At 36.5% G+C, this 18,715-nt stretch overlaps 1 protein-coding gene across 1 annotated transcript in view; it reads right to left on the reverse strand.

Annotated features, from left to right (window-relative positions):
* edil3 (EGF like repeats and discoidin domains 3) overlaps window positions 1-18,715 on the reverse strand; it is a 143,840-nt gene that overhangs the window by 121,269 nt on the left and 3,856 nt on the right. The window contains 3 exon segments of the mRNA XM_023344053.1: window positions 8,747-8,833; window positions 8,978-9,017; window positions 9,019-9,187. Coding sequence (XP_023199821.1) covers window positions 8,747-8,833; window positions 8,978-9,017; window positions 9,019-9,187 — 296 coding nt within the window.

Genomic DNA, 18,715 nt, shown 5'->3' on the forward strand with positions numbered 1-18,715 from the left:
TTGTATGAGAGCACCATATTCTGGATGTTTTTGTAGCCCACATTACGTTAAGAACATTTTCATCAGAGGTTCTCATAGCTTCCTTTCAATCATAACTTTCTTGTTGCCACTTTTCCATAAAGGCCAGATTTGTGGAGAACACAAATGAAAGTTGTCCTCCCACCTAATCTATGGACCTTTTCAGCTCCTTTACAGTTATTATGTAATTTTTGTGATTAATCCTCTCCTTGATTTGTAGCCGTTTGTTTTGTCATGCCTGGAGGTGACATTTGTTCTGAATTAGTGAAACTAAATTAAATTCAAACTGAACTGCCAGTTCTATCAGTTTTGGGAGACAATAATGTCCCGGTAGGTTTGCGGTTGTGACATTCGCTTTCCATTTTTAGATGATGGATTAAACATTTTTCTGTGAGGGGAGTGAATACTTGCAACACACTTTATATGTTTGTCACAGCATTGTGGAAGGATTATGGTAGCTTTGTCCAAACTTTATTTCAGGGGAGACCTTCTTTGTGAAAAGAAGAAAAAAAACTGTTAAGACCATTAACTGTCCAGGATCAAGGTTTACATAATGAATGTGGAGGCCTGTATCTCTTTATCTCCTACTGTTAGTAATCATTTCAGAATACAACATGCTAAATCATTTGATCTAAAATCAGATGACTAAAAATGTGTTGATGTTGCAAAATCCAACTGGGGAAAATTTATCATAACAAACCAAATTTATCTGCTGTGACCTTAATTTCCACTTGGTCTGGCAAAGCTTCCATATATGAAATCTGCAGCATATTTGTAATAAATACAAGCAGAATGCTCCATGCCTTGGTTTCAAATGGTTGAAAATAAAAATCCTTTCCAAATCTTAAATCATTAGAAGTTTGAAAAAAAAGAATCCCCAATTACTTGAGAGTTTTTTAAAACCTTCAAGTATTCCTAGAGAAGAAAATTTCAGAGATGGGAAGGATAATACTAACCCACACTCAAGCACTAAAACACTTCATGTCCTCACAGTCAAAGAACATCCCTAAAATGTGCCAATTTAGCCAACTTTCTGTTTAAGCATGCAACATTTAATGGTTTTTGCCTCATCTAACCATTTATGCGTGGGGCATTAACTCAGAAAAAGCTACTGTGCAGTCTTAACCCCACTTTCCCAAAGCAGTAGTCAGCCAGTAAAACTTAATCCAGCTGTAGCTACCCTCCTCCACAGATTTAAAGAACCTGCTGTGGTTCTACACTATAATCCAAAATCAGTTATTCTGCTTATTGATCTGTTATGAGAAGGTACACTTCTGGTAAACACTGATAAAGAAAGGCTGATGCTGGCGTGACACCACTTCAACAAATCAGTCAGGCCCAGAGCTCTGAGCAACCACTCCCACAGCAAAACAAATAAATAAACAAAAGCAGTCAGCATAAAGAAACAGATAGGATACATGCTAGTGCTTACCATAATTCTTTATGTTGCTAACAAACTTAATGCCTCGACACAAACTTGATCATGAAAGATGATCAATCCTCTTCACCAAAAAAGATATGTTTACATTCATGTAATTCCTAAGCTACAAAATAATATAATATTTTGATGTTTTATGAAAGGAGTTATGAATGCTTTTCACTACAAATGGTTGGACTAATTATGTTGAGTTTCTTCACAATCTCCTTCAATCTCTGCATTTCTTGCACCACAGTAGAGCTTATTCAGCTGGGTTGAAGAAATCCAACAAATTCCTTTAAAATAAATTCCAAGTAAAATTGAAGCACTGTTTCAATTTATGCATTACATTTTAGGATAATCAGAGATTCAGAATCTTTTAATTAGTATTTATGGCTTTTCTTTTTCTCTGTAGGTTTGGATATGATATGAGAGTCTTTATTTCTACAGCCACTTTAAGAATGTTCATGCATTTTTATTAGGAGTGCCAATAGTTGTGGCCAACAGTGTACACATCACTGTGAAAAACTTAAAGTAATCTGAAAATAATTACGAAAATATTCAGTGACATTGACAGGAACAAGCCTAAAAAAATAGTCTAAGCACTAAAAGAGGATGAAAAAATACTTCATCATTGTTAGAGGCTCCACATCACTTCTGTACCACTGACAGTCCAGGGCCCTATTTTTATTTATTTTTTGCCAACTAACTCCTGCAACAGTTTAGAATAGGAGCTCACTCTCTGTCTCATCTCTGCTTTCATGCCTCCTGTCAGATCCACTCATTCTCCCCATGTTTCCAATCAGTCTTCATCCCTGTTGGCAGCTAAAACAATGTCTTTCAATGGAATTGATGTATTTTAGACATAATGGGTAAAACTGTTGAAAAAGCTTCTGTATTAGCATCGGTTGCTGCCTCTACCAAACTAGCATACCTGCATATGTGAGATTCTTATGGTCTGACAATAGAGTAGTTTTTACTATGGTTTAATGGCAGCATGAATTAACACACTCATGTTAAATGAAACAAAAAAGCAGGAATTTTTTCAATTGCTGCTTACATAGTGATTACAGTAAAGATATTTTCTCATGCATTTAGATTTTATCTTTATTTTAAAGCAAAAAAATAGAACACTAGATTCATTGAGTCAATAATTATACTGGTCTGTCATTCCGCTCCTTATTTCAGGTCAGTTTTATAATTCAATTTAATATATTTAAATGTATTTCTATTAATTGTATATATTGTATTATACAAAATAGGTTCAATTCAAATTGAAATATATAGGAATACATAAATCCAATTTACAACGATGCAATCAAATTAATGAGACCAAGTCAGACTGATTCAGGTTCATTCATAAAGGATATGATTTGATTATAATTATATTAGAATATAGTCAAATTCAGATGATGTCTATATAATGACAATTAGTGAACAATTGTCTACCTAAGAAAGCCCACAGGACTGTGTCCTTGACTCTGCATCAATTACTTATTCCTAGCTAGTCAACTGCAGCTTTGATGTGTTTTAAGAAATATTTCTAACTTCCCTCTTTGAGCAGGTGAATTTGTTATGTTGTAAGGAAAAATGTCCTTTTTGAGCCAGCTGACAGGCAGTGTCCAGCAACTGGTCAGAGAGAAGCAGGGCAGCAATCCCCTCGGCTCCACGGAGCTTAAGAACTTCTGTTCACCCTGGCACTTTGATATGTCGTTGAAAGGACTGGAAGCCATAAAAACAGTTTGATAAATTATTTACTAACTTTTTAATACTTTGTTATATCTTGATACTGGTAACCAGGCCATGCCTGATAACAATAAATAGACAGAAAAATGTCATTCTTATCGCAGAGTTAAGAATAAAGCAAAATGTGATGTAAAAACTGTAATGTATTTGATTTCTCAGCTCAAACTGAGAGAATAGACTCAACCCTCTGACAGAGAAAGTGCTATCTTGTGATGAATTTATGGTGAGCTTTTGAAAATGTTGATACCTTTAAGATTATAAAAATAAAGAAGTTAAAAAAACTGCAACTTAACTTATGAAGGGGAGGATACTGATATCTGAGCAGACATTTCCCCATTGTCAGAAATGTCCCCATTGTGGGGCAATAAAAGGTATTTCTGTTTCTATTGATATTTCTTCTTATGTGGATACTAATGCTTCTGTCCGGTCAGCTCTGGATACTTTACTTTGTATTTAGGCTTTAACAAACAAGTATGACTGTTGACCACTAAACTCAAACTAATCTGGATTGTTGGTATTTACAATCTGGATATTTTATTTGAGCAAGCAAAGCCATACACAAAGATTTCCACAGTGCATATATTTCAGACAGGGCTATATAAAACTTATCATCTGTTTTCTTTTTCTTTTTTTGCTAAACACACACTGTGAGCCTTCTCACAGTTGAGTCATTTATCACGACCCAGTGGGATTACTTAAAACCAGTGTGTGGTCTTATGAAAGCTTGAGCTATGAGATGATAGGCTGCTCCATGTTCTTAGCAGAACAACTAATGTACACTCAACATGAACTGACACTACAAAAAGAGCACTCATATAATCTTTTTTACTATTTTCAGGGGTCCTCTTTTTTCTGGCAGAGCCACGGTTTGAATTTTGACACCGGCTTTAATATAATGCTGGGGAGAAAAAAATAAAATCACAGCTTAAACCCACCATTATAATGCTGCCTGCTGCTATCAGTAAATGATACTTTTAACATGTCTGAGCGGTTTTACAATCAATGTTTCCAGACTCGTGTGAATAAGAGCAGATAATGATTTGAAAGGGGAGAAAAAACAAGAAGAGTTGTGCATGAAAATAAGCTATTTTTACTGCCTATAAGCCTATTTTTCCATGAGAGGAGTTTAAACATTTCTCCTTTTTCCATTCTCTGATGTACAAACGTGGAACTGATAAGCTGCAAGTTACCTTAAAAAGCGAGAAATGAGCCTGAAGCCCAGCATAGCATTTCGAAAGAGACTGTGGAATAGTCACGTGCTTACTCAATTACTGGAGGTTAAATAAGATAAAAAGATACAGCAAAAATATTCACATACCTATTTAGATTCATTCCAAAATTTAACATGAAGCTGTGTTGATTTAAAGAATATATTCCAACCAACACTGCCACCTTCGTGCCATACCTTTATTAAAGTTCTTCGCCTGAGTGTCCTTGAATCCCCTATAACCGTCCCCCTAGTGCCCTCCTATTAAGTCGAGCATGAAATGTAGGCAGGACAGCAGAGGTCTGACTACATCACGACATAAGTAGCACTTTATCCATTAACTTGTCACCATAAGAGAGAAATGACCTCTCCGTCAAATATTAAGGGGATTAAGGAACATGTGAATGGACGATGAATAGCCCAATTAAGTTCCACAAATATATCCCAAAATAATTTAAGCCAATGTCAGTGCCTCACAGTTTCCTATGCAGAATTTTTCTTATGCACAGGATGGCATCTACTGAGTCACATTGATTCCTGCGGTTATCAGGGATGGTGATCTGACAAAGTCCTGACCTTTATTCCATAATTGAAGATTGTTGCATCTAAAACCAGGATGAAGGGCATATTGGACAGGGTTTGCAAGTCGTTATCCAAAGTTCAGCCAGAACTTGCACAGGCCAAGAAATTTAACGAGGTTTCAGATGAATTCCTATTAGATGTATATGTATTCAAGAATTAGCAATTAAATAGTAAACAAAGTCATATCTCTCTGTTCAGGGAAGTGCAGAATATGAATTGTTAAGTACAACAACTAGTAATTATTTGGCAAACATAATTAGCATTAATCCTATTTGTTCAGCTTAATCCTGAGGCCATGGTTCTCAGTTGAATAGAAGTGTACTACAACCTCTGGGTCAAGAGTCAGTCTCTGCCTCATACAACAAGTTTAAATATTTTGATGTCAGGTTCGCAGCTGGTGGTAGGAAAGAACAGGAGATGTTTAGATGGTTTAAGTTCTTAACTGCAGAAATGCTTGCAATGTTTTGTTCTGTCATGATGAAAAAACATAATCCAACAAACAAAACATCTAGATCAGATTCCTATTAGCTGAACTCAGCTTAATGGGTGGATGGATGGATGGATGGATGGACATTGGCAGCATAAAGCACACATTAAAAATAAAGCCTTATTTTCTCCCACGTAACAACTCACAGTGGCAGTATTTGGTAGGTGCCAAGATGTCAAACCAATCTTTTTCAAGGCTCTCCTACTCCTACAAGCAGGTTGCCATCGAACTTCTGGAGATTAGTGTATAAAGAAAGATTTTTCATAAAATAGGCATTACAGAATTCTCTTCATCAGACTGATACAACAACAGTGTCTTCAGTCAGAGGCTTCTTAAGGTCTGTAGTAATAGAGAACTCTACATGAGGTCATCTCTACCCAAAGGTCATCAGTGTTTAAAACAACTTTTTGAAGAAACTTGGATCATGTGAATTATAACATTTAATTTCACCCTTGGATTAATAAAGTAGTTTTGAACTAAACTGAATTTGAAAATCCATCCAGACTTAAGCTGAAAGATGTTATTTAATATTCTAGCAATGACATTTCTATGACTGATTGTGAAAATGTTTGTCTGTTTCAGAGGGAATCCATTGACCAAAACAAAGCAGCAACATTACCGTTAATCATAATTTGTTGAATGTGGACAATTACGCTGCTAATCAAGATGGCTTACCATTTGCCTAAAAGCCATCAATTGTACATTATTACAATACGACCTGAAGCGAAAATACAAAAAATTCCATTAGGTCTTTGTACAGAGAGGAGTGCATCTTATATTTCCACACACTGAGTGCAACCCTGTGCTTTGTCCAAGCTTGACAGGCAGAATACCAAACAATGTGTGAGAGTCAGCACCAGGACCAGACGATGTGATGTATTGCGCACAGTCTTGGAACAATGCAGTCTGTTTTTACCTGGGGGGCAATGTTTCTGGCACATCAATTTATTTCAGTGGCACTGTGTGACATCACCAATAGTGTTTGTTTTTTGGGCTATCTCTGAAGGCACCAGCTATCATTGAGTAATGACTGCGGATAAGTCCAACGTTTCCTCGGTCTACATAGGGTTTTTGTATCTCTGGGACTCCATCTGATGTTACAGGCAATGTTGCCTTCAAGGATATTTAATCTTGTATCATGTACATTCCTTGGACATACATACATCAGCAGATCATACACTTTTGTTTTACCATTTTTTACTGAGATGCCAGATTGATTTTTGTTTATTCTTTAAACCTGATCAGTATAACGGCTTAAAACAATGGTGCCCCTCCTCCACTGATCAGCAAGCAAAGGCACAACTTCTACATCTTTGCTTTCAAGAAAGACAAATTTGGTCAACTGGAAATGTGCATGGTTGCATAAAACACAAGCATGGAAATGAAAGAAGTGCATCCTATCTAGTGATTTTGAGTGCTGAGTATTGGACTAAAAGCCAAGAGTATCAGCAGTGAATACAATCCAGATTTCTCGCCAGTTATCTAGACACCTCTGGTATTCAGAGATCTTTTTACTTGGTTGTATCAGGGCTGCCTCAAAACAGCAGAAGGTAACATTAAGTTCTAAAACAAACTCCCTAAAAACTGAGTTGAGAAAAACCTTTGCCCTTTATCTTATAAAGCACTTTGAATTACCTAGTGAAGAAATGATACAATTAAACTTGCTTTGTCTACATTTGAAACTGCAGATGCCAAACTAAGAGCTGAATGTCTGTAAAGTGGCAGATTGTAGACTTATGACCCAAGAAGATAGCCTTGTATCATTACATCTCCATTTTTAGACATTTTTGTTTCCTAGTGTAACTTAATTAATAACCTTATGTTTCTCAGGCGTCATTGCTACATTTCCGATTAAAATGATCAAACAGAGCATGTAACTTTGATCAGACGTTCATTTCCTGAAAACATCCATTTTTTCAAAGGTTTGCTTCCAACAGAATGCTACATATGTTGCAATATTTTAGCAGCTGTATGAAAAATAGTTGACTTTCTGTTTTAAAAAGAAACAATAATGCAAAACATTTTTTGTCTAAACATCAGGAAACCTTGGTGTTTTTACTCAAGGTTATCAAACTGTGATAATCTCATTCTAGCTCATAGCTAGTTAGATGAATTTCACATCATAATGTCAAACATTTTTACTGGGATTAATTAAGGTACCACCGAGGTATATTTTTAACTCTCCGAGCCTTGGAAGAAGTCGACCCAAAGCACCAGAGCTCTGTTCTTCTCCTCCAGACTCATTATGCCAGTCTACAAGGGAGTATTATGTTTTGCAACGGTTGACACTGAGTTGACACCGTGGCTCAGGGAGCCTTAGAAAGTCTGCTCGAGGCAGACTCCTTGTTTAGAGACCGAGGTCTGCCTGACATGTGTGACTCCTGAGGCAAGTGTGTCGTTAAATGGATAGAGACAAGGAGGATGGCATGACCCACTTCCATTAGCGCAACTGCAGACTGTTTTCTTCACATACTATCCCACAGGTATACTGCTTTTGTGCTGACCATGAACAACATTAAGGCAGGCAAAAGCCTAAACATTCCCAACATCCAAAGAATGGAAAGCTTAAAAGGAGAAGAGGATGTGGATTGATTTGTAATGGATATTAAAGTGTATAGGTCAATCTGTAAGCACGAAGCAATTTCCTCTGTAGGGAAGATAGTCTGGCTGTTAATGCTAAAACTCCAGGTTAGATGTAAAGTGCCTAATTGACCTTTTCGTGATGTCATCCTGGTCAATAACATTGCAGCAACCAAGGAAGGAGCAATTTATTCTCATTTTGGTAGCTTCTCTGTTCCACTAACAACATTTTTTCTTTTATTTATCTGTCTTCATTTTCTCAGAAACCAGCTTGTTAAGGAGAAGGGGGTGATCGTCTAGTAGAGGCAGTTAAACCTGACCGCTCAGCATATTTTATCCAGACAAGCAGCTGATGCACATTTCGAGAAGGGAGCGCAGAAATACCCATTTTTATATGAACTATGTGCGCCTAACGCGGTAAACATCCCTCTAGTAAAAATATCCATGGATAAAGAAATGTTTTCATCCTTCTGACTGCATCAAAAGTGTCCTAGAAACACATGTAACCCCATTAACTAATGGGTCGTGAACGTGTATACATATTAACACAACAGGGTGCTGCAAACAATACAGACCCACATAACGTTTCGTGCATCTTCTTCTCTTTGACTACAATTCTCAGCACTTTTAATATATTTTGCACACAGTCTCTTACTTCGACTCAAAATAACGCAAAATGAGGTAATGACAGCTTCACTCTCCCACTCACCTTTCACACGGTGTGGGACAGCGGCGCTCAAACACAACACGATGAAAGGGAGTAGCGGTCCCATCCTCGCACAGCAATCAGGTGAGTCTTCCAAGGTTACAGGGATTGTGGTTAAAAAAAACACACACACACAAATCACACGATCAAAACTTCTCCTTCCCCCGCTCTCGCCAGGCTGCAGGGACAAACCTGGGAGATGCAGCTGTAGTATGTCCTTTCAAGGGAAAGTACCTCCTAAGTGATAAAGTCGCCTCTGGGGTTGCGCGGAGCAGGAACAAGTGAACTGTGTTGGCTACCTGCCGTCTGCTCCTCTGCTGATGCCACCCCGATCCTACCGCAGTGGTGCGATGTAATGAAGAGAGCGACGTGTGCGCTCCGCGCTCCCGGACATCTGCCGTCAAGCCCTCGGGTGTCGTGAGAGTCGCTACTTCCGGTATGCATCTACAAAATAAAATCCGATGAAGGTTCGAATATGGAAAATAATGTTAACTCCTGTATCTAAACTCTCCAATAGAAATAAATAAATAGTCTAGCGAAGGTTTTTAAATCGTGCATTTTTGTTGTAGTTTACAAGATTGTAGTGATGTTTTTTTCTTTTTTTCTTCACTAATGGTGCTCTGGACGACTTCTGGAAAAAAAAAATGGAAGAAAATAACATAACGCCAGAGGTCACAGACAATAAAAGGCAAAAATATTTCAAAGAACCTCCTGTTACAGGCATGGTGTTTGGAATCAAAAGCCACCTTTGAATGCACAATAAGGAACTTTAGAATAGATGGATTACAGTGGCAGAAGAGCACCAAGTTACACTTCAATCAGGTTATAATAGAAAACTGGGGTTACAATTCATAAAGGTTAACAAAAGTTGGACATCAAGAAATTGGAATAAAACATTTCCTGGTCACTTGAGTCTACAGTTCACTCATGACTTTCAGATAGTAATATATTTTGCTCTGTTTAAAACCAATATTAATGGACCGCAGTATCTTAAACAATTCCTAATCATTACATGAACAAATTTTTTCCACATCTACCATCTACCAATAATAGATGTTTATCCATAATAAACAAATAAAAATAACATAAGTTAAAGGTGAGGCTTTTATTATTTTTGCAGTATGAGATTATGTTTATGAAGTGAAAGGGTTATTTTATAGCACATTTTCAGTCAATAAATACAGAGGGTGCTGCATAGCTCTGCTTGGCACATATGTAACACTTTCTTTGCCACAGTCACACATCAGTGAGCACATCAGGGTCAACGTGGGTGCTGAAGCACAGTTTGACATGGGGATGAAACTGTCAATCTTAGTTAAATCTAGGAAAAAATGCCACTCTAAAAACACTGAGGCTTGACTGTGACCCAACCCTGGCTTATGAATCTATAAATTCTGCACACAGATTTCTAAGAGTTGTTACTTAAACTCACAAAAGGTGCATCCACTCATTAAATAAAAATATTTAGGCTCTGCTGTCCCATCACACTCTATCCAGGTGTGAATGGACATATCTTCAGCTGCAGGAAACTCCAAACGCATCAAATTTCTTCTGTTCAGTTTACTCACAGCCCTTCATGGAATGTTGCTCTATTCTTTAATCAATGGACATAAATATTAGTCGATGTGATCAGAACATTTATTAAGCCCTGTAGGTACAGAACACTGAAATTTTAATAGTGCTCTTGTAAACATAAAGTAATTGATTGGTCAATTACTTTTTAATCTAAAGTCAGATATTCTGAGTTGGACATTACAGTTGTGAGTCAGAAATATAGCAACATTGGCCAATGAAGTCAGAATCCTGACTGGGGAAGACAGAGTTTCCTAAGTAAACTTCTAGTTTGGTATCTAATACGGCAGCAATCCCCCTAGAACCACTACAATGCAGTTTAATGTTCGAGTGCCCTTGAGCAATATATCACACCTCGCAGTTTTCAGTTTAAAATCTAAATTGATCTGTCAGCCAAATAACTTAGCAAGTATATTTAAGGAATAAAAGGGTAGCACATCACAGCTCACTTGAATAGTGGATGCTTGGATCCTTTACAAGGTCTCTGACTGAGCTAGCCAGCAGTAACACATTGATGCTAACTATAGAAAGTGATAATTTGATTTCTTTGAAGAAGTGTTGTCAGAAAAAAGTGTTTATTCACAGTTAGCAACCTGATGTTGGCTGCAGCTTGGTTCTTCTGTCTCTGCAAAACAGGCAGGAATACTCCTACACACTATTAGTAATAATAGTGTGGACAGTTGTAGCAAGAAATAGATTAAAAGAAAAATCAATATTTACTATCAATATTTTTTTTACCATTTTATCCTGCTGTTAGACAGATGGCTTTACTGGAAATGCTGTCCTTGTGTCATTAAAGACACCTGACTCTTTACAAAAAAACATTACCTGTGTTGTCATTGTGCCTAACAGCATGTAGGAGATAATTGTCTACCACTGCCTCGATCAATGTTTTAACATGTTTGTTTGGATCCCAGTCAAAGTGTCAAAACACTGAGGAGTCACAATGAATACCAGCTTGACAAAGCCACATGTTATCTGTGGCTCTGTGGTGGAGAGGAAGCTTTGCCAGCTATATAACAGATCATAGAACAATAGAGATGTAATTGACTGTGCTTGTCTTTTGTGCCATCAGATGATACACACCAAAAAAGTCAGTAGTGGTTAAAGATAATGCCAGCATATTCTCACAGTAAATTTGCTTGCATTCTCATTTTACAATTTTACATTTTACAATACCACTGTTTTTCAGGGCAGTAACTTAAGGTATTTGAGGACATTCAAATTCACATGTTTTTAGAATATGCTAAAAATAAAGCACATTTTTAGCATATGCTTTTTCATATGCTAAAAAAAAGCATAGAAGACTGTACAATAAGGACACATTTAATGACAATGATACCTAGAAATTATTAAAACATAACATACCAATTAAATGTCATGTGCAGCCGACTTAATTTAGAGAAGAGAAATGCACAAGACGTGTGAACATAAGTGCAAAAAGAGAAAAAAACAATAACAGACTATTTACAGGAAGTAAACACTCTTCAAACAACAAAGATGTGTAAATAAGAGCAGCAATGTTACTTGATGAGAAAACTGCAAATAGCAGAGTTACAAAGACTTATTGATCTTGTTGAGAGCAGTGATGGTCATTACATCAGCAAGGATCCACAGTAATGCGCCTTTGTGTACCTAGGATGCAGAAGTGACTGATGCAACTTTCCAGTTGAACAACAGATTCATGCATGGAGTGTGAGACATTGGTCAACAATGATGTTATTTTAGCTAACTACATTACAGACATATGGATCACAATGTTCCTCACCAACAAACAAACAAAAAAAACATTAAGCAAAAACCTGTGTGAATAAATAATAATCAAAATACAAACACAGGCGAATCCACAAAACCCAAACACCCCAGGATCATGACAAACTGAACTGTGTCTCCAACTCTGCAGCGGGAGGCAGAAAGATTATTGCATAAAATCCGAGCAACCAGAAAATACAGCATATCACAGCTGCATATGTGCCATTTAGTTGTTTGGTGAGGGTACTTTCAATTTTCAAAACAAACAGACAATGTAAAACAAACATTAAGTAGCCACTCTAAGATTAAAAAAAACTACATGATTGCAACGACAGAAAAAATGATTACTTTACCAAACAGCTTCTAATGTACCTTGTACAATTCTAGTCACAACCATAAATGTTATGATTGGAGAGTAGTCAACTAGACCTATGATGAAAAGTAGACTATTCTGACATAGAAACACTACGGTGGATTGTTGATGTTTTGGAGGTAGGCAAGCAACAAAAGCAAAGAGAACTTGATGAACTTTGAGGACACTGGGCTTGGGAATGACTTGACATTCTTGATTAAAATAAGCAAATGCAATCACTGGCCACAAATTAAAGATAATCATTTTCTATCATCAATAAATTAGAAATTCTTCTTGTGAACCCAATTGTATGTTATTGGTTGTTAGATGGATTTGGACACAAAGACTTGACTGAACAGAACTGAAATGTGTTTCTTTGTTCATGGCCTAGTTTGATAAAGAAAATGTCATTCAGACAGATTTTAGTTCATTTTAACTTCAGCTTCATATTTTAGAAAATTATTGTTAGGCCTATTCATTTTTAAGTCCACTTATGATCTACCTCTGACCTCTGCCTTAAATAACTCTCCATACAACTTTGCTCAACAAAAGTGAATATTCAAAACCAACTTTCTTGTTTTTCCATTATGCAGCTTATAAAACTACATAATAGAAAAATGTTTATCAATCTGTGCCCTGAAACAGACTTTAAAGAAACATTTACAGGTGGTACTGTAGATCTACAGTACCACCTGTAAATGTTGTTAAAGACAACACCTGTTGTCTTTAACAGGATCTGAAGAAAGTATGTCAACTCTTAAACTAAGGATATATAATGTCTCCTTTAATCTGATGTCATCATCCAACATCCTGATGTTATCAGTCTGACCTTGAGGTGTGTCCAAGCTCATCATCATGAATCATTTAATACATCAAGTGTCCCAGGATTTAATGTAGATAAAGAGCTACGCAGTTGGCGGAGACTAATAAATCATATGAGGAAGGTATACTCAAGTCTAATATCATGTTAATGAAATTCCTACAACCAAAACACCACCCACCACCGTTTCCATTTCCTGTGTCTCCCTGCAACATGATTCTGATTGGAGCTGACAATTTCTACGAAAGGAAAAATAAAATTACTGTGGACTATTAATACTGAGAATGAAAATGCAAATAAATATAGATATATTAAAATGTCCTCCAAATGAAAACTGCTTACAAGTTACATGGCAGCATATGACTTTATTTAGGGGACAGAACAAACATGTTGAAATTGCACAGTATCCTCAATACATCATACATTTGTAGGAGCATCATGGGACTGGGACTCAGGAGGGACTGGGAAGTTGGTCAGAGCTTTTGGGAATATAGGTAAATATAGAGTTAAATTCAAGAAAGTAGAGGAAAACTGTTAAAGGCTGCAAAACACTAGATGTTGTGCTGGAAACTCACCTTCTATCAGTACAGCAAACCTAAAGATTCTGCAAGAGCTACATTGAAATACTTTAGAATTTACTGTTATGGACAGCTGGCCACATATCTCCAACAAATACATGGAACTGTGTTGCGGTAGTAAAAAAGTTCAGGGAGTGTGATTCCTGTCACAAGGCACTATATGAAGATATATATTAAAATGTCATGTTTTGCCAATGAAGTAGTCCGGATCTGGTTTGGAAACCAGCTGTTGAAAGGAAAGCATAATATAAGTGTGCATGATAATCATGAAACTGAAACAAAGTACCTCATTAGTTTACAACGAGCCTACAACAAAGAGAAAAACAGTTGAGAAATGGAGAAAAAGGATCAAAGAAAACTAGCCAATGGCATCAAAGCTGGTGAGGCTGAGAAAAAGCCCCTTAACTTCCTCCCTCATTGTCACCTTACACAGCAAATGCAGAAGCTGTAACTGGGATCTGTAAATCCCAGTTACAATTAGTTCTATTTTGAGCTCATTTTTGCCTCTTCTACCCTTGTGCCTCCTCTGGCTTTTGTGAAAGGCAGAGATTTGGACCCTCTTTTCCCACATCCATCCTCATTTGGACCACAGGGAAGCATTTAGGATGAGCAACAGTCTGAAAATCACAGTGACCTTCTCATTGACTCATTTACTGCTGTTTTTATTGCAAGTTATGTTTTAATTTCTGGTAAAAGTTTGAGTTGGAATAGGAGTGGCAAATCCATCCTGCCTTGCAATAATTCTCACTTTGTGAAGAACAAAACATTTAATTCTTTTATCCACATAAAAAAAGATTTTAGCACCATTTAGAAAAATAAATGAATTGACGTTGGATTGAAACCAAATTTGAGAATAAAGGCTTTCCATGCAATGTTGCCTTGAAATCTACACACTCCTCAGGATTTAATTAGGATGGTCTTTTATTAGGCTTATTAGTAGGAAACGCTTTCCAACAGTATGTTCCCTCTTCCTTCCCATCCCCTTTCCTTCTAACAAGTCCATTTCTACTCACACCTTCTGTTACTTCACACATCTCCTGCTTCTTCTCATAGTGTCTCTCTCTTTGTCTCTATGGCTCCAACAGATGTCCTAATGAACACCACAGGAACAGAGTGAAAGATAGTAATGCAGTGGTGGAAACAGGGAAAGGATGTCATAGAGCAGTAGAACCCAAGATACTAAAGGAGACAGATGAAGACGATGAAGGAGACAGAGAGCAAGGGGTATGTTGATCCAGAAAGGAAGGCAAGCAACACTAAATTAGATGCTCTTGGAGAAGAGACAGTGAATTAATTCCAAAGAGAATATTGCTTTGTATCTTCTTCTTCCCTCCGTTCAGAGCATTGGGACACCAAGCAGAGTTATGTTGCCCTACCAGCCTTGTTCGTTTCTCTCTTCTGTTTTCTGTTAGTCCCAGGTGACGGATAGAGCTGGCATCAGCTCATGTTTTTCTCTCTTTGGCATTCCACTTAGGATTGTGCTTTTCCTGAAGCAAACACATTGAATACTAACATTAGAGCTTCATTAGTAATACAATTTCATTGTGTTAGAACACATCACTGTGATATTCAGAATAAAAGCATGATATTCATGTGAACATATTCGTACTGAAAATCAGAGAAGCAGCTTTATTTTAAAATGTTATTCAGGTTATACAAATCTAAATTCTAATCATAAATCATAATAAATAATTGTGTACATAGCAAAAGAAACACAAAAGATCTTTCTGCTACCTCTTAGAGTTTAAGATGCTGTCCAAAGAACAATTTCCATAGTGTGACCATCCCATAACAGCTTTATTGTTTGTTCCATCCTCTTCCACTAAAAAGTCTCCAGAGTATCAATGTTTGTCAAAGGCTCTGTCCCAATTCTCTGGACCCAGAAAACATTGTTTCAGATGGAATAAATTGCTAGAAATCATAATATGTGACTGGGTTTGTAGGAGATTCAGATATGTTATTCTAATGTTCTACTCTACAGTGATTTTCTCATTTTCTGCTGCATGCATAATACAGTGACACATATCAGCTTCTATTGAATGAATTACTTTACCTGACACTGCACACAAAATCTAAATAAATACAATACTGAACTTTACTGAAAACCTCCAAAAATTATAAAGCAGGAAGTTGATGTTTTCTCTTTGTCTTCTTCAGGAGTGAGGTGGAGAATGGAGCTTATCCAAGATGCCATCAAGGAATATACAGGGTACATCCTGGACAGGTTACCTTATTACAGGCTTAATACAGAGACATGAGTATCTAGTTTATACTAATGTATAAACTGATAATGTTTGAATCAACATTATTAGATTCTTTTTCTTCTTTTGCTCTTTCCCTTGGTTTGTTATTTTGTTGTATTTCCTTTAAATTCATGTGAAGCACTTTAAATTGCCTTGCTGCTGAAAATGTGCTATGTAAATAAAATGACCTTACCTTAAATGACTCAGCCAACAATGGATGCAAACCTATGTTTAATTACTAGTGATTATTTTGGGGGTTTTTCTTACTGTAAATCCTTAATACTGTTGTAGTAAAACCTCTGCTTCTGTCAGTGTTCACCTATTGGCATGTAAGTAGACATGCCACTAGGTCAGACAGTTGATGAAGGGTGTTGAAATGGGTGAGGTGGCTCAGAAAATTTTTGATTACTGAAAAAAAAAAAAAAAAAAATCATGATGGTAAACAATTTTTCCTGTTTGAAGAAAAAAAAATATTTTGTACAATGTCAAACAGTTGATGAAGGGTGTTGATGTGGATGGAGTGGCTTTCTTAACAGGGCACCCAGGTCAGATGGTTTTGTCACTTCTGCCTTGAAGGCGTTTTCTATTTCTTACCCACATGTTCCGTGACTAAGAATGTGTGCCTTGTTGTGGCGTGCCCACTATAAAACTGTAAACAAATATAGTTGTTGTGATAATTATGTGTGAAAAATATTGCTTTTATGGCTGCTGACTCTGAAGTTGGTGTCTAATTTACAACTTAGGAGTTGCCATTAAACTGGCTATTTTTGTGGAGCTTGTTTTATGGAGCTCGTTTTATGGAGGGCAGGGCAAGTTTATTTGTGTAGCACATCACAACAAGGCAATTCAAAATGCTTTACATGATGAAATATTAGGCAAAAAACATTATACTGCAGTGGCATAGTAAGGAAAGTAATTAAAAGCTGGGACACAGACTAATTTAATGGTCGTTCAGTTAATATTAATCAAAGGCAATTTTAAGCAAAGTGGTTTCAAGCCTTGATTCAAAGGAACTCATTCTTTCAGCTTTTTTGAGTCTTCTGGAAGTTTAATCAAGATGAGAGGACCATAGAACTGATTGCTGGTTCTCCATGTTTGGTTCAAATTCTGAGGATGCAGAGTAGACTTGAACCAGAAGAGCTTTAACATGGATTGACTTAATCTACCGTGATTTTTATATTTTAAAACAGCGTGCAAAGGAGGAAAACCCAGACATTGCTCTCCCCAGGGACATTCCCTATCTCATTGTGGTATGTTGAATCATTCCCAGGCCAGTATGGTGTAAAATTCTCTTGAGTGCCATCTGGGTCTGCTCAGAAGTTTCTTTCCAGTGGAAAAAAACCTTCATTTTGAGGTAAACCAGAAAGTATGTTAACCTATATTGGTCTACCAAGATAAGACTAGCTTACAGAGGAAGCTCAATTCAATTATTTGAATCTGGTATCCCATTTTCCAGTCATGATCTAAATCTTATGACCATTTATATCAATTAGCAGAAAATATTTGGCAGTTCTTAAAACATAATATGACGGAAAATGCATAATGAACCTGTGTTTGGTGCCTGGGCAGCAACGGGAGAAACAACTTCAATGTCCAATCAAACTGAATGTACAAGAACAAGAGACTTGTTTGTCAGATTAAAAGCACCTTTTGAGAATAATGACTTTTAAGCAGGTTTTAAAGATACTTTTCTCTAATCTCATCTTTTTCTATTGTGAATGCTTGATTGTATTTTATTTGTATGTGTAATATTCTAATTTTAAATGTCAGGTTTTCATTAGCTGTAAGCAGCAAACCATCACAATTTACAATAAAGGCTTGAAAACATAGTATTAGTTTTGTATAATTACTCTTTTTATTGTGTACAAATATTATGGAAAAACTTTTTTTCCATAATATTTAAATATATTGAATGCAACTGTATATAAATATAAAAATGTAGGACCTTGAAAAGAATCACTAAACTAGCATAATGTAACTATCTAAGAATAGATAGTTTACTATATATCCTTGACGAACAAGGCATTGACCAGGCCTCTAAATACCACGTATCTCAGTCTACTGACAGAGTTAACTTACAGGAATCAAAGAATCTGTTGTTGAAAGCTTAGTGTCAGATACCATAGCTTACCTTCAAAGGTTTTGTGAAGCCCACATCTGGACAGTTTTGAAAGCAAACATAAGCCTAAAAATTCGATAAGAGACTGTAGTGTGTTATGTTACGTTATGCTATATTTTGGCATTATGTAGCTCTGAAACATCTACACTGTTTGGCTTATCCTTTTGTAATTTTGCTATGTTTGAGTACAGAATACATGTAACAAAATTCATTCACAGCATAGCTTTAAGGCCTTTGTAAACAGATTCCAAAATGATAAAAGAGCTGTAACAGTGTTAAAGGTGAGGACAGAAAATGCATGTTCATTTTTGAGAATGATGATTTAATTTAATGAGTGTTCTACCTTGTATTGTTCAGACCAGATTGCTGCAATAAACACAAACCACCAAATAGGGCTGTATCTGTATACAAATCAATAAGTTGTTGTTTTTTTTCTGCATGGGGCAAAGGGTTTTTTAATGTGTTATTGGGATTTGACATTAAATCCTGCCTCCAAGCTCTACTATGAACATGACTATCACTGATTCAGTATATAT

Source organism: Xiphophorus maculatus, chromosome 12, assembly GCF_002775205.1.
Source record: "Xiphophorus maculatus strain JP 163 A chromosome 12, X_maculatus-5.0-male, whole genome shotgun sequence".
Lineage (NCBI taxonomy): Eukaryota > Metazoa > Chordata > Actinopteri > Cyprinodontiformes > Poeciliidae > Xiphophorus > Xiphophorus maculatus.